Consider the following 16,008-nt stretch of genomic DNA (forward strand, 5'->3'; position numbering starts at 1 on the left):
CTTATTTTCTCAATGAATAAAGAGCGTACAGTTTTGGCTAGACTAGCAGGCCAGTAAGTCCTCCGGGGTCCGTGTGTCTCCACACCACAGCCCACAACGGGTTGCAGAATTGTGCTGCCACACTCTTCCCTGACGTGTGTGATGGAGGTCCAAACTCTATCCGCTGAAACACTTCCCTAGTCCCCTGAGCTGTCTTTTTGCCTTGACACCAGAGTTGGTGTCACTGGGGCAGGGTGAGTGGTGCTTTTAAGTCCAGAAGGCCAGATAGTTGGGCTGTATCTCCCTGCCAGAGAAGCCGAGGAACCTGATCTAAGGTCACAAAGCAAGTCGATGCCAGAGTAGATCCTGGTCAGGCCAGCCTGATGGGCCTGGGAGCTGGTGGCCTGAGCTTTAAGCTTGAGGCCGGCTGGAGGACCCTGCTTCCTCCTCCGTCAAGTAGTCCATCCAAGCACTCTTGCCTCGGGATCCTGCCCTCGTTCTTCAGGGTGGACCTTGAGAAGTTCTTTTGTTAGTTTTGTGGGCATTTTCGCCCACCTTCTCTGAAGGAGTTTGGAGTGGGTAAGCTTGAGGAGTACTATGTTACCTCTACATGCTGAACGGGTGCTGTTTATTGAAGCTTTGTCTTGCCCTCAGAAGGAGGAGCCCAAGGCCCAAGTTCCTGCAAGAGCAGAGGTTTCTCCTACACAGTGACCAGAGCTCTCAGTCGGAGGCTGCCAGGGAGAACAATTGGAGACAGTTCTCTAATCAGAGGGGCGGTCGCATTTGTACTAGATCCCAGTCAGTTCAGAACCTTTTTGTTTTGGGATTAGAACTTTGCCGGATTACCCCACCTCCCTGCACCAGGTGCGCTTGTGTGCATTTGGGAGCTGTGAGATAAGGCTTCTCAGGTTGGGGTTGCCTCTCCAAGAGGAAATGTGCTATCGAGGGGAAGGCTGAACCCAGAGCATTCATTTCCCCGTACATATGATATGAAACGTGTGTGTGTGTGTGTGTGTGTGTGTGTGTGTGTGTGTGTGTAAATGAGCATTTTTAAGGAGTCATAGGCAAAAGCTGGCATTCCTGTCCAAAGCAATAGTGAGATTTTCTAGGCATGTTGAGAGAGTGGCAGGTACCTTCGGTACTTTGTGAGAATGACTCCACACTCCTTCAGTGGAGCTTGGGTACAGGAAGGGATGGAGCGGCAGGGCAGGCCTTCTGGGTCTGACTTTTAATGTCTGGCTTTGGTTTCTCCACCTGCAAATTGGGTATACGGATTGGGATGGGAGGGACCTTGGAGGCCCCGGTCCTCCAAGGGTTCTGCCTTTGTGGGGCCCGAGCAAACTGGCTTCCTCCATGGCCTGTCCTTCCCCGACAGCTGATCTACGATGCTGGAGTATCCTTCATGGTCATCATGTTCACTTGGTCGGGCCTGGCCTGTCTTATCTTTCTGAACTGTGCTCTCAACTGGCCTGCAGAAGCCTTCCCTGCCCCCGAGGAAGTGGATTACACGTGAGAGGCTGGGAGAGGAGGTTGGAGTATGAAGCAGATCCCTCCCCCTGCCCCCGCCCCCTGCCCCCGCCCCCTGCCCCCTGCTGTACAGGGCGGAGGCCAGGCCTCTTGATGGTGTCATTGACAGAATCAGCTTTAGCCTTAGACCTGGATTTGGAATTCAGTTTTGCAAATGGCCTCAGACTTCTCAGCTCTGCTTTTACACCTGAGCCACCTGCTCACGGGTGTATTTTTCTTAAATAGTAGGGCTGGCACACAGGTGGTAGTCAGCATGTGCTTTATTATTAAGGGCAAGATTCTCTCTGGCTTTGGAGGAGAAGGCCAGGGTAGGAGACCTTACCACCACCACCCCCGAAATAGCGTTAAATGTCACATGGACCAAACAAGAAGCCGCCAAGCTGCCAGTTCAGCACACTGCTTTTGGGGGTGGGGGTGGGGCAGCCTGAACGCCAGCCTTTTCCAGCCCCACTTCGGTTAGTCAACAGCAAACAGCTAGGTGCTGCAAAATCTAGCACGTGGGGGAGCAGTCACGTCGGTGACGTTCATTGAGTACCTCCTATCTGCCACGCACTGTCCCCACCCCCAAGTAGCTGCACGTGTGTACGATGTAGCTGCTGATATTAACTCCATTAACGACAAACTGACTGGCTGAAGGTCCTAGCACTGGAAAGAGGGGAGGCGAAGTCTGGATGGGAGGAAGTTACACCACCTCCTCCATGAAAGTAGACCGAGAGAAAAGCCCTCATCTGCCCTTCATTTACTGAGTATCTGTGTAAGCAGGTGCCCAAGCCAGGTTCTGAGCCGGAGAGATGGGGGTGGCAATAGGAAGCGTATTCCTAGGGATGTCTGTGCTAGATAAAGGGTGCTCAGCGTCCTCGGACAGGCTGGGATGGTGCCTAGAGGTTGAAGTTCAGCTCGGCACAACTGTGCTCTGTTCTGACTGTTGGCAGGAAGAAGATCAAACTCATTGGGTTAGCCTTGGACCATAAGGTCACAGGTGACCGCTTCTACACCCATGTAACCATCGTGGGCCAGCGGCTGAGTCAGAAGGCCCCCAGCCTGGAGGAGGGGACTGATACCTTTATTTCATCCCAGGATGTCTCTGGTACTTCAGAAAAACATCAGGAGAGTGAGTGTCTGGTTCCAAGCCTGGTGTGTGTTTGTGGGGGGCGGGCCAGGTAGGGTACATTCTCATCCCTCCTTACTCTTCACAACACCCTCTGTGGATGTTGTGGGTGTGGAAATCACAGCTCAGTGAGATCTGGGAAACTCAGATTCAGAGGTACCCTGCTGCATCCTTCCGATGTAGGAGGGAGGAGCTTCCAGCACAGGGCGAATCTCCTGACCTGGGAGGCAGCTGATTCTTTGCTCCCCACCCACCTGTCATCAGTCTCCCCGCCTGTTGCATCGGGCACAGCCCAGTCAGAGAGCTCGCGCAGGCGGCGCCTTTTAATGTCTGGCCCACTTACGCCCCCTGCTGGCCGTAGGTGGAGATACGCATGAACCTGAAGTTCACTTCCCAAACATACCTTAGCTCCCTCCGGGGGACTCAGTTACTTGATGGGAGCACCGGCTTTGGAGTGGGAAGGTGCGAGTTGGAGTCCTGCTTTACTTGTGTGACATTATCATGGGTCCTCACCCTCGCCTTCCTCATCTTTTAAACCATCACCCGACAGGGAGGTTAGTGATGAGGACCGGAAGACTCGATGGGCAAAACAAGCTGTCTCATATGGTGCAAAATGGGCCCAGTCCTACCATGATCCCCCGCCGGTCATCCTCATCGGAGGATGGTTAAGAGCAGGAGCCCGAGGCGGGTCCCCCTGCCGTTTTAGCCCTGTGAGCTCAGGCAAGCCATTTGTCTGCCTGAGCAGCTGTTTCCTCGCCTGTGAAATGTGGGAAAGCCGGTCTCAAAAAAGGGAGGGGGGCTGCTGCAGAATTAGGTTTGGTAAGATAAAGCTTGTCACGGATGTGGCCCCAGCAGCTGCTTCATAGGTGTTGCTAACACACGAACACAGGCAGCCACTAGAGGTCACCTGACAAGGTGCTGTGGAGGCTGTCACAGAGCCTGGCAGGCGCTTGAGGAGGATGGTGCACCTGCACCTTTTGTCTCCGAAGAGACACGTGCCTCTCTGGAGCCACACAGTTACCGTCTTAGCACCACTAGACCCACAGGAGCTGGGAGATCGAAGGTCTGGGGGGGCCTGACCTCCCACTCACTGTCTCCCCAGCGTCTGTCCCCTTTCGCAAGAGCCTCTGCTCCCCCATTTTCCTGTGGAGCCTCGTCACCATGGGCATGACCCAGCTGCGGGTCATGTTCTACATGGCTGCCATGAACAAGATGCTGGAGTTCCTTGTGACTGGTGGCCGGGAATACGGTGAGGCTCTTGGGAAACCCTGTGTGTGTGTGTGGGGGGGAGGGCAGGCGGTGTGCGTGGGTGGGGGGGTGAAGGATGGGACTGGAGGGTCATCTGGCTCTGCGCCCCTTCACCGTGTCTCGTCTCTACCCACAGAGAACCATGAACAGAGACAAAAGGTGCAAGAGACAGGTAGGCAGATCCCTGGCCCGTACTTACTCTGACCTGTTCCCTTCTTTGGGCGGGGCTCACCCTGACTGTCTTCCTCTGCTGGGGGTGGGTGGCCGTGTCCACCGAGCTGCTGGCATCCTGACCCCAGTTCTGTTCCTGCCCAGTGGAGTTCTACTCCTCCGTCTTTGGAGTCATGCAGCTACTTTGTCTCCTCACCTGCCCCCTCATTGGCTACATCATGGACTGGCGCATCAAAGACTGCGTGGATGACCCAACTGAGCGCGCCCTGAGTGAGAGGGCCTCCTTTGGAGATACCAGGTGACCCACAGGGTGGTGCTGACGGGAGCCCCGACGAGAGTTTACGTTCCCTCCATGTTTGTGTGTAGAGCATCTCACTTCGTTCTCCTAAGAGGTCTGAGAAAGCACTTCCCGGTTTTACAGATAGGGAAACAGGCTAGAGGAGGCAGTACCTATAGTTGAGGGCTGGCTGTACACTGGGCACTTTGTATCATTTGCGTCCCAGAGCACCTCTATGAGGTGAGTTCATGATGGCCTTGACAGAGGAAGAAGCCGAGACCTGGGTTGTACCACTAAATAACCACACAGCCGGCTCCTAAGCCAGGTGTCGTAAAGCATAGACTCCTAAGCTTACCTGAGCTTGGAGACTTCATGCCTGTCGTCCAAGCAGGAGGCTGAGGTGGGGAGGTTGCTATGAGTTTGAGGCCAGCCTGGGCGACATCATCGTACTCCGCCTGCTTTGGCTCCAGAGTGAGACCCTGTTCTAAGACAACGGCTAGGAAAAGGGAAGACTGGCTTATCAGCTGTCTCTTGCTCTGAGATGCATTGCCCTGTCTCCAGACAGCAAATGTTGACTATTCCACACAGCTGCTGCGGGGAGGGGGTCTGGGAGTGCCTTCGCTGGATGGGTCTGACCTGGGGTTTCTCCTCAGGTTGTGTTCCCTCCTCCTGCCACAGCTGGGCCATATGAAGGACTGCCTGAGTGAGAGCTGCTTCCCAGCTTTGCCTGTGTGACTGAGCGTGGAGTTCAGGGCCTGCCAGTGTGGCCTCTGTGAGGGCTACTTTGCATATGGCAGATGGCTTCCTGACAGGAAGCGTTCTGGGAGACGGGAGAGGTGAAGATAGGAGCTGTTGTGTCTTCTATGATTTTTTTTCTGTTTTGAGACAGGGTTTCTCTGTGTAGCTTTGCGCCTTTCCTGGAACTCACTCTGTAGCCCAGACTGGCCTCGAACTCACAGAGATCCACCTGGCTCTGCCTCCCGAGTGCTGGGATTAAAGGCATGCGCTACCACGGCCCATGTTGTGTCTTTTATAATACAGTCTTAGTAGCAACTGCTATCAATCTGTCATAGTCTATGGTCACAGAGTGAGCCTGGTGGAGCAGAGGAAGGCCCGGAGTTACCTTGGGCCTCTGGCTGGCAGGAGACTGAAATTGGATCTTGAACTCAGGACTCCTTTTTTTTCTGTCCTGAGAATGTGGGAGAGGGGGACTAGAAGAAAAGGTGTCTAAGGGTGGGCCCAGTGGCTTCCGTTTGTTTCCTGGGCTCCAACCTTTCTCTCTCTACTTTCTGCTCTCCATGTGTGACCGCCCATTCACAGAGCCCATCCTCGGCAGATGAGCAGTCTGCTCTCATCCCAGCCTGCTGACCTCTTTCCCGAGCTGGTCCTGAGCTCTTGGTTGTGGTTCTGGGCGGTCGTCATGGCGGGCTCCGCCCAGAGGGCCACCTGGTTTTTGTGGGACAGTTGGTGTGAGGGATCCCTTCTCCACCTTCCTTCGTATCTATGATCTCCTGACTTCAGTGTGTATGAAGGGACATGCTTGGGACACTTGCCCTGCCAGTTCCCGGGCTTCTGGACATTCGGCATTCTGGGCGTAGACCTGTAGATTGACGTTTAAGTGCCCCCGCAAGTTGATGCTCGTCTAGTTAGGGAGGAAACCACACTTATGGAGAAACGACTTTCTTTGTTTTTTTCAGGTGAGTGTGTATGTACGTGCATGAGCGTGCACACGTTTGTGGAGGTCAGAGGACAACCTTGGCTGTTGTTCCTCAGGTGCTGCCCATGCTGGGTTTTGTTTTTGAGATAGGTTCTCTTATTGATCTGGAGCTTGCCCAGTCGGCTAGACTGGCTGGCAAGTGAGATCCAGGGACCCACCTGTCTCCACTTCCCCAGGATTGAGTTTACAGGTGTATACCACTACGCCCAGATTTATTTTTTAGACCAGTCTAGCACTCATTATGTAGTCCAGGCTGGCCTTGAACTCACAGAGCTCTGCCTGCCTCTGCCTCCTGAGTGCCAGGATTAAAGCGTGTGCTATGATGCTTAGCCACACCTAGATTTTTTTTTTTAAGCATGGGATTTGGGGGTTAGAACTCAGATTGTTATGTTTGCAAGGCAAGGCCTTCATTGGCTAAGCCATCTATCTAGACAGAGAAATGGTGTTCCGCCTTTGTGGCTTTCCTAACTCTGTAGGCGCACCAGCAGGGGTTGAGACCAGGCTGGTACCAAGGAGCTTCCAGGAGTTCCAGGCAGCAGCCAGTGATGGCCTGTTCTTTTCAGGGATGGGACTGCCACCAAGTTCACCAGACCACGCTACCGAAAGATCCAAAAGCTCACCAATGCCATCAATGCCTTCACCCTGACCAACATTCTGCTGGTGGGTTTTGGCGTCACCTGCCTCGTCAGCAACCTCCACCTGCAGGTACCTACTTTCCTCCACTCCTCTCCATTCCTAGACCCCCCCCCCCCCCCCCCCGATGGGAATGCTCTACCGGCGTCTGTATACCACAGAAGCAGGCCTCTGTTCCGGGTCTGTTTCCCGGGTTCTCCGGGAGGTGTACCTGTTAGATTATGTTGGTGGGGGGTTGGGTCAGGGTAGAACTGTATAGATGGCCCGGCAAGACCCATGTCCCGCTTCTCTCTGCCTTGATCTTTCTGACCCTCTTCTCTCTCTTGGGTTTCAGTTGGTGTCCTTTGTCCTGCACACCATGGTTCGTGGTTTCTTCCACTCGGCCTGTGGAGGTCTCTACGCTGCAGTGTGAGTCACATGGACCATGTTGCCTTCTGGAGCTTTGCCTGAGTAGTTAGGGATTTTTAGCTAGAGCTGAAAGGGGCCCAACTTCCTCTAAAGCAGCCTTTCTCCTGGCCTCCCTTCAGTAGTGACTGTCACAGGGGAAAGTGATCACAGAAGCCAGTGATCACAGAGAGCCCACCCCCTATTCACAGAGACGCCAAAGTCATGTCTTTCCCGAAGAAAATGGGAAGGCCTGGTCTGATGAACTTTTTGGCCCTGGGCCTGGGTTGAGGCCTCCCTCCCCATGCCTGTCTCGTAGAGATTTCTTATAGTGTCCCGATGAACATCCCTGGTTCCTTTCTCTCCTCATTCCAACTGCAAGGCACTGTTGAGAGACTTCTCTGCACGGATCACATCACGCAGTGTCCCTTCCCTAGAAGGGTCTGGGTGGGTGTTTGGCTACACCTCCTTATAGGGGTCTCAGCAGAGGGCAGCCCCTCCCCTGCACCGTCCAGTCACCTTTGATGGCTTTTCTCTGAACACTCATATCCGGGGTATCTGCAGTCCTCTTGGCTCCACTTTTCACGTGCCCACATCTGGTTTCCCAACCTTGACTGTCTCAGTCCCCCTCCACCCCACGTTCATCGCCAGCGTGGATCACTGCCAAGCTGCATCACCTCTCGCTGGCGCTACCCCCATTTGTTTGTGTTTTTTGAGACAGGGTTTCTCTGTGCAACCCTGGTTGTCCTGGAATTCACTCTGTATAGACCAGGCTGGCTTCGAACTCAGAGACCCTCCTGCCTCTGCCTCCTGAGTGCTGGGATTAAAGGTGTGCACCCCCCTCCCAGTCTCCTTTCAACATGGGCTGGCTCACTAGTTAGGACACAGTAACTCTTCATATCTCGCGTGGTTTCTCATCTCCCCTTGCTCCAGAATAGGGCCAAAATTCCTAAAGACCTAGCTCCTTCCCTTCCCCAGTCTCCCTGTCACTCTCCTTCAGCCGACCTGTAAACAACATACCCTAAGTATGTTCTTTCCCGAGGGCCTTTGCACTTAGTGATGTCGCTGGATCATGCTTCCCCCAGATACCTGCAGGGTTTACAGTTTTACCTTCTCACCTTCTCGGGGGGCATACCTGTCTGTCTTTTTGGTATGGCTGCCTCCGGCCACCTCATCTGCAAGTCCCTGGCTCCCCTGCAGGATCCCACCTCTCTGTTTAGCTTGTCTCCTTAGCTCTTAGCATTAACACGCTCTGCATTTATTTATCTTGTTTATACCACCACTCAAGAGAGCTGTTTAGTTCACTGCTTTTCTCCAGCACTCAGAACAGTGTCTGCACAGAGGAGAAGCTCGGTAAACATTATGGAAAGAACAACATGAATAGCCCAGTGAAGCTCATCCTATCCCTGCTGTTAGGGGAGGAAGTGGGAGGCAGAGAGGTTGCTGGGCTGGAGGAGGTCCTGCCTCTGACTCTTGGATGTCCTTCTGGATAGGTTCCCATCCAATCATTTTGGGACGCTGACAGGCCTGCAGTCGCTCATCAGTGCCCTATTTGCTCTGCTGCAGCAGCTGCTCTTCATGGCCGTGGTGGGACCTCTGCGTGGAGACCCCTTCTGGGTGAGAGCCGCTTCAACGCGGGGCCCGGGGAGCACTTCCCAATGCTGGGGAAGGGGCGAGGGCTGGCGTGGGCTGGCACCTCTCTTTGCATCCCAGCCAGGAGGTGCCTTGGAGATTCCCTAATGTGGGTTTGTCAGGCTGTCTGCTCATCAGAACCCTGCCCGGAGAGTTAAAAACACACGTCTCCCAGCCTCACATCAGTCACTCTCTTGATCTGGTTCCAAGGGCTTGCTTTTATTCTGTTTTATTTTTGAAAGCTTTATCATGTGTGGGGTAAGTGTGTATGCGTCTCCTCATGCTTGTGTGTGTCTATGTGCATATGTGGAAGCCCAAGATTGACATTGGGAGTATTCCTTGATTGCTTTGCGCCTTATTCACTGAGGCAGGGTCTCTTAGTTGAACCCAGAGCTTAGCGATGTGGACAGTCTAGTTAACCAGTTTTCTCCAGGGAACGAGAATTACGGGTGGAGCACCACTCCCACGCAACATTTATATGGGTTTTGGGGACCCGAACTCTGGTCCTCATTCACGTGCTGAAAGCTTTTCCCCCTGATCTATCTCCCCAGCCCCAGGATTTGTTTTAATAGGGTTCCAGGTAAGTTGTGTCCTGGCCTGGCCAGAGTCCTGGACTGCATGCAGCAGGCACCTCTAGTCCCATTCACTAGAATGACGTGATGCAGGCATCCTCTCTCAGGACTCTTGAAACAGGGTTCAGTGGCAGGGTGCCTTCTGTGTGGGTATCACTGTTGTCATTAAGGCCTTTCCTCGCAGAACTCTCATCCACCTCCCTGATTTCTGCTTGTGGGGCGCTCCGCCATGGACCCTCCTTCTGAGAGAACTGTGACAAATTACCCTCCCCCCAGCTTGCTGAGAAGTTGCTGTGCCAAGCATACTGGCTTTTTTTCTTGTTTTTTTCTTTTCTTTTTCTTTCTTCTTTTTTTTTTTTTCACGTAGTCTTTCCACAGTAGACCTGTGAAGGAGGCACTCAGATGAGATTCTTTGCCCAAAGTCACACATGAGTCATGGAGTAGGATGTGATCCGAGGGAGCTTGTGAAGGGCACAGTCCTGGGCGTGGCAAGTCATCTGTGCTCCAGGCTGGCTAGATATCCATCTGGTTCTTTTGACCACGCCCAAGAACTTCTTCTTGACACTGCAGGGGGATCCTACTGGCTGGCATGAGCCAGGCTTCTGGGGCATAGGTGTCGCCACTCCAGAGAGTGTTGCATCGTGGAGCCCGACCGTCACTTCCTAGACATTAGTGTTCTCACCTCAGCCCCTTTGCCAGGTTGCTGACCATCTGAGATGCTGGTGAAAGAGTCACCACACCTGCTGGGTCTGACCATGTTTCTTCTCCTGGTCCTGGACCTGGAGTACAGGCGGTTGAGCTACCCTCCCCGTTGGGAGTCTCAGGCCAAGTCCCTGAAGAGGGTGCATCCTGCTAGTCCTAATTGGACTTTCTTTTTTTTTTTTTTTCTTTTTTTCTTTCTTTTTCTTTTTTTAGTTAAAAGGGAGGTTTATTAGTGGTGTAACTTACAAATGAAGGGATAGGTAGGTTACAGGGTCTAGGGAAGGTGTGTCGCAGTCTGGCGGTGTTCTCGGGAGAACTCTGCTTGGTTGACCTCTACCGTCCAGGGTCCAGGAACAGAGAGAGCACGGCGCATCTGGATCTCTGATCTGTAGGGCTAATTGGACTTTTTTTGCTTCTCTTTCCACGCTCTGAAGGTGAACCTGGGCCTCCTGATTCTTTCCTTCCTGGGATTTCTGCTGCCTTCCTACCTCTTCTACTACCGGTCCCATCTCCAGAGAGAGTACGCCACCAGTTTTCCAGACCCACAGAAGGTGCTCAATGATTCCAAGGTGGCTACATAGACTCCCGAGGCTAAGGGACTTGGAGGACAGACGACCACGGCTTGATAAAGCAAAGGGAATGCCTCAGTGGCTTCTTCCCGCACCGTGTGCATGGAGCCGAGGGGCCGTGGAGTTATAAATACTAAGAGTTCTATTTTTGTAGGGACTTGCAAAAAGGGAAACAAAACAAAAACCTCCAAAACAAAACAAAACAAAAAAACCCAGCCTTTAAACATCTTCTCCAAAGCAAGCTGTCCGTTAACTGAAGACAGTGCCTATTCCAGTGGTCCTGGGCCGTCTTCTTGGACTGGAGGAAGCCCCAGAATGTGGGGCTGCCCTTTCTCCACACTTGCCCCAGGAGCCTCCTCTGTGGCACTGCCTCTGAAGACTCATGGGATCAGTGAACAGACTCTCCTAAGATCGCAGCTGCCGAGTGTGCACACGCACATCCTGTGCACATGCGCATGGCGACCTTTCCTGCAGGAGGGGCTGAGGTGCTGGCTGTATCCACGACTGGGTTGGGGCTGGAGGGCGGGTTCCCTCCCTGGTGCTGTTTCTTACAGGTCTTAGAGGAAATAAAAAGGGAAATGAACGTCTGGCTGGTGTGTATCTGACTGGAGGGAGTGGGTTATGGTCTTTCCACACCTCCATCCCTCTGTCTCACCAAGCTTGCCTCGGAATTTAAGAAGGATGATGGGAGGGGGGAGGGGGAGCTGGAGAGATGACTCAGTGGTTAAGAGCACTTCTCCCAGAGATCCCAGGTTCAATGCCCAGTACCCACTAAGTCATGTCTGGGGCCTACAACACTTATTTTATCTTAAAACAGGCAAATTCTGAGCTTTATGTTACACTGAACTTACATTTAAACATTAAAGTCAGGCTTTAAAATTATTCACATTTAAAGGAAACACCGGGGGTGGGGCTGGAGAGATGGCTTAGGACATAAAAAACACTGACTGCTTTCCAGAGGACCTGGGTTCAATTCCCGGCACCCACATGGCAGCCCACAACTGTCTGTAACTCCAAGATCTGACACCCTCACACAGACAGACATGCAGGCAAAACACCAATGCACATGAAATAAATCAATTATAAAGAAAACACCATCTCGAATGATGAGAGACATATCAGGAAGACGTGACCTTGTTTATCTCACCTTTCACTAGTCTGTGCCCTGGGAGAGAAAGCCTTAGCAGTTAGTCATAGACTGGCAGAGCCACTAAATGCCAGCTGGCGATCTGTCTTCCATGCAGGTGAGTCATTTCATCCCAGCTATAATTGGAGAGGTTAGCAGTGTACAGCACCAGAAAGGTTAAGGCCAAAGCCAAGTGTGGTACAGAGGGGCGGGGAATAACTAGGCAAGGCCAGGTAGCAATGTCACTACCGAAGCCCTGATGGACAGTCAGGGACAGAAAGGATTACCCAAGCCTTCTGGTTCTCGGGGCTGAGGGGACTTGTTAGTGTGTTTGAGGGTCTCATGCTTTAGCCAAGGCTAGACTGGCTAAATTCACTGTGTAGACGTTGCAATCATGTTGCCTCAGCTTCCCAAGTGCTGGATTGGCAGATGAGCACCTCTGACTTTGGAGGGTCTCCAGTAAAGTCTTGGCGCCCCCGCACCCCGTGCAGGACCCCCAACTGTTAGGGCCGGAGGATAGCATGCCGGATGAACTTCCCTGTTTGTTCTGACTTCTCTTGAGGGATAAATAAAGCAGAATGACCCACCCATCTTCAAATGACAGAACTACAGGGAGGTCTGGAGGGAAGTCACACGGCAGATGGCGACTCTAAGCAGACTCCTGACTCCCTCCGTGGCCTTTTGTGCGCAAGAAAAATCTCAGAATGGGTGAGATCCTGTCACTGAGGCTGGCTAACTCCCGGAGGGCCTGTCAGAGTCTCCCTGCGTTCTCTTCCCTCCCAGGACTCTAATTTTGCCAACCTCAAGCCATCAAGGGACCTGGCTGGCATCCCACCAGGCAGTCTAATGAAGACGGGCACAGGAAGCCCAGTGGGTGCGTGTGTGCGCACGCGGTCCTCGGAGTGCCCAGCAGGCGGCGCTGCATGTTTGCGGGTGGCCAACTCGCGGGGTGGCAAGCCAGGAGGGGAACCCCAGACCACTGCGCTCAGATCCACGCTTCTGGCACCCGGGCCTCGGTCTTCCTACCTCTGTTTGCTCTGCCTTTTCCCGAGATCTCCTCTACGCCTCCACCCTACCCCGCCCCCGATCCCCAGCCATGAAGCATTCTCTCTCCAGCCCCACGGGCCCCTCAGAAGAAGGAGAAGGGGGCCTCCAGTTACTCTGCCCAGCTGAGGCTAGCGGCTGAGTGAGAGATGGAGGCCGACATGTGGGCCTTCTAGGAGAGGGGTGTCATCATTCTCCCACTCCCGGGGATGAGGGAAGTTTGGGGAGGGGGCTGGGTAGGGGCGGAAGCAAGCTAGAGCCGTGTTTGTCGCTGCGCTGCCTAGAGGAACAGATGGCTGGGGAGGGGAGAGGGTGCCTTGCCGGGAGGAGGGGTGCGGGGGCCGGAGGATGAGGAACGAGGAATTTCGACGCCCCGAGTCTCCCGGGAGAAGTCCCCCTCCTCATCTCTTCCCAGAAAGAGGGGCGGGCGAACGCCTGTCGTTTTCCGGAGGAGCACCGGTCTCTGGCTCGCCCTTTGAGTAGTCAGCCGCCTAGGGGTGCGTCCCGGCTCGCTGACTTCTACAAAAAGACAGGCCAGAGGCCAACCGGAGCCGCCTGGGCCTCAAGGGTTAATGGAGCTGCGATCCGAGGGACGAGGGGGCGGCAGGAAGCCGGCTCTGGGTTGGGAGCGAGTTCAGGGATCGCAAACAGCTCTAGGAAAACGTGTTAATTGGAACTTTATGCAGATGATCTGGAACTGGGGGCTGGGGAAGGCCGGAGTGAACAGGTCAGAAGGAAGCTGGACACAGCTGAGTTCCCGCGGGTGCAGAGGGCCCCGGTTAGGGTGGTGACACATGCGGACCCACATATTCCTGAGATGCACCCTATTAGAGGTTCACTGGTCTTGGGGAATGAAACGCTTGCTATCTGGCTCTCCTCCCCAGAAAGCTAGTGGGAGCGCCTTCCTCTGTGATTACCCATCTCCGAATCTTGGGTCCAGCAAGGCAGAGTCTCAGGTGGCCATGAAGAAGGGTGGGTGGGCACGCCTTGCATGTGTCAAGTCCCACTTTTGGCTACTTCCCAGCCTCATCTTGGCTATGTCCCACCCCATACAATTTGGGTCCCTTTCTCCACTTATCATATTATCCATTTTGCCTTTTGTTTTCAAAAACAAAAAACCAAACAGGACCTCACTTTGTACCTCAGGTTAGCCCGGAACTCCTTATATAGGCCAGGCTGGTCTCAAACTCATGACTGTCCTCTTGCCCCAGCCACCCTAGTACTGGGATTACAGGGTAAGCGCCTGTTCGTACCCACTGTCCGCTACATGGAGTTCCCATCCACAGCTTCCACCAAGTGTGTATGTTTGGGGAGGAGCGCCAACTTCCTTTTGAGTTGTCCTGTCTGCTCTCCCTCCTCCCTCCCCTCCTCACCCTCCAGAAGATGACTCTCAGACTTGAGAGCACTTACAGACCTTCTCCACTTGATAAAATGCAGAACCCTGGGCTACTACTGGGTATTTGATTCCGAGGTGGGGTCAGGAACTGTCTTTCCATCAGTCAGATAGAAAGGACTGGAAAAATGGGGGCCCACTTCCTCCTATTGTGTCCCGTGCCATCCTCCCCCCCCCCCCCCACTGTGGCTGTCTCTGGTGTGATGGGATCTGGCTCGGAGAAGGTGCCAGGAAGGAAAAAGAGAGGGTGGAGGCCATGGGTAAGGAAAGATGATAATGGAGTGAGATAAAGGGGTGATCTGCACCTGGCTCTTCTCTGAGCTGGCCCCTTTCTTCCCATCCCCTCCCTCAGGGGTTTCCATCTCTGGCTCCTCCTTTCTCCCCACTCTTCAGCCGGCCTTGCCCACTTTCTAACCTCCCTCTCCCTTTTCATCTGTAGTCCTTGGGAGATTTTTGAGGCTCAGGCTATTAGGAGGTGACTGGGGAGACCAAAATCAATTAGAGTCCCACCTTCAGAGAGAGAGAGAGACAGACAGACAGTCAAACAGACAGACAGACACTTCTGTTGGTGGAAGAAAAAAATGACAGGAGACAGGAGAAGAGACAGGGCTTGTGGGAAGGACAGCCCTGACAAAGACACCGGCCTGCTAGGCACTTGCTCCCCACTACAGCTCAGTTACCTTGGGGAATCTGTGTCGCCGCCCCTCCCCCACCCCACCCCCAGATGTCCAAACCAGGAGTACCAACAAAAAGGGACATCGGGAGAATTCGCCGAGGTCGCGCAGCTAGGAAGGGGAGAGCAAGCAGATCTCCATCCTTCTCCTCCTCCAAACCGCGTGCCCTGAGCAGAGTTGCCCCGGAGCCCCCTCTGTGGCCCGGCCCCAGAGCAGTGGGATAGAGAAGGGCATCTTGTCTAGATGAACGGAGATGGATTCTCAGGTTTCAGGACATCTGACAGGTTTGGCTGGAAGCATTAAAAATTCATAGAGAAACCTGACCCCGGCTGGACCTTGGGCCTGCCACCTGGACGGTTCCTGGTTTTGTGTCCTCTTGGAGTTTGTTGGCCAACTTTCCCTTCTGAAGGGTCCTGGAAGCCCAGTCTTCATGTTTTTATAGAAGAGCTCTCTCACAGATTAGAGATCTAAAGTGGGTAGCCAGCTGCTCGGAAAACTGGGCTGAAAACACCATCACCCCCCACTCTGGGTGTAAGAACCTGAGAGGCTTAAGGGCTTATGAAGCTTGTCATCTGGCGTCCTTCTATTCCTCTCCCCAGGCGCCTGCATGCTCACGCTGCAGTTTGAGATGACAAAGCCTGTCTGTGCTTCCCACGGTGGTCAATAGGGGGCAGCCGCCCTCTGGGCCACTTCATCTTCTCTGTACTTTGAAGGGCAGTAAAGAGCCCTGCCGGCAGGTAGGGAGGTGCAGTCTTGGCCTTGAGGAAAGGCCTCTGGAGTCTGTGATCTGAGAAGAGCAGGGAGGAGTTTCCTAATTTGGGGGAGACGAAGGGACTTGAGGTAGCATTCAAAATAGATTTCTGGGTTTCTAGTGTACCAAACCAGGTGGCCAGGTGGACACAAACGTTCAAGCGTTAGAGAGAAGGTTGGCCGGTGGCCACCGAGGGTGGAGGCTTGACTGGCAGCTGTTTCTCGACAGTGCAAACCCCTCTGGCGCCTGGATAAGGTGTTTTACCTTGAATCTGAAGGCAGTGGGGGAGCCACGGCAGGTTCCAGAGTGACGTAGTGACATGATGCACCGTTCGGCCAGATGAGTCTAGTCACTGTGGGCAGGCTGAGCGGGAGGCGGGGAGGCCGAGAGCAGAAAAAGCAGAGTAGAGATTACTTCCATTTTCTTCCCTGTTCCAGGCACGAGGTAATGAGGAGCTTCAGCAGGGAGGTGGCGGGCCTAGGAAGCAGAGCATGGACAGGG

At 53.8% G+C, this 16,008-nt stretch overlaps 1 protein-coding gene across 2 annotated transcripts in view; it reads left to right on the forward strand.

The window, feature by feature from the left end:
• Window positions 1–11,102, forward strand: part of Slc43a1 (solute carrier family 43 member 1) — a 28,393-nt gene extending 17,291 nt beyond the window's left edge. For both annotated transcript variants that reach the window (XM_076569823.1, XM_006989650.4), the window contains 9 exons: window positions 1,355–1,488; window positions 2,439–2,617; window positions 3,717–3,863; window positions 3,999–4,034; window positions 4,178–4,331; window positions 6,591–6,732; window positions 6,995–7,068; window positions 8,538–8,661; window positions 10,385–11,102. In XM_076569823.1, the coding sequence (XP_076425938.1) occupies window positions 1,355–1,488; window positions 2,439–2,617; window positions 3,717–3,863; window positions 3,999–4,034; window positions 4,178–4,331; window positions 6,591–6,732; window positions 6,995–7,068; window positions 8,538–8,661; window positions 10,385–10,531 (1,137 nt within the window). In that variant the 3' untranslated portion in view covers window positions 10,532–11,102. The remainder of the gene's footprint in view (window positions 1–1,354; window positions 1,489–2,438; window positions 2,618–3,716; window positions 3,864–3,998; window positions 4,035–4,177; window positions 4,332–6,590; window positions 6,733–6,994; window positions 7,069–8,537; window positions 8,662–10,384) is intronic.
• Window positions 11,103–16,008: the final 4,906 nt, after the last annotated feature.

Source organism: Peromyscus maniculatus, chromosome 4 (assembly GCF_049852395.1).
Source record: "Peromyscus maniculatus bairdii isolate BWxNUB_F1_BW_parent chromosome 4, HU_Pman_BW_mat_3.1, whole genome shotgun sequence".
NCBI lineage: Eukaryota > Metazoa > Chordata > Mammalia > Rodentia > Cricetidae > Peromyscus > Peromyscus maniculatus.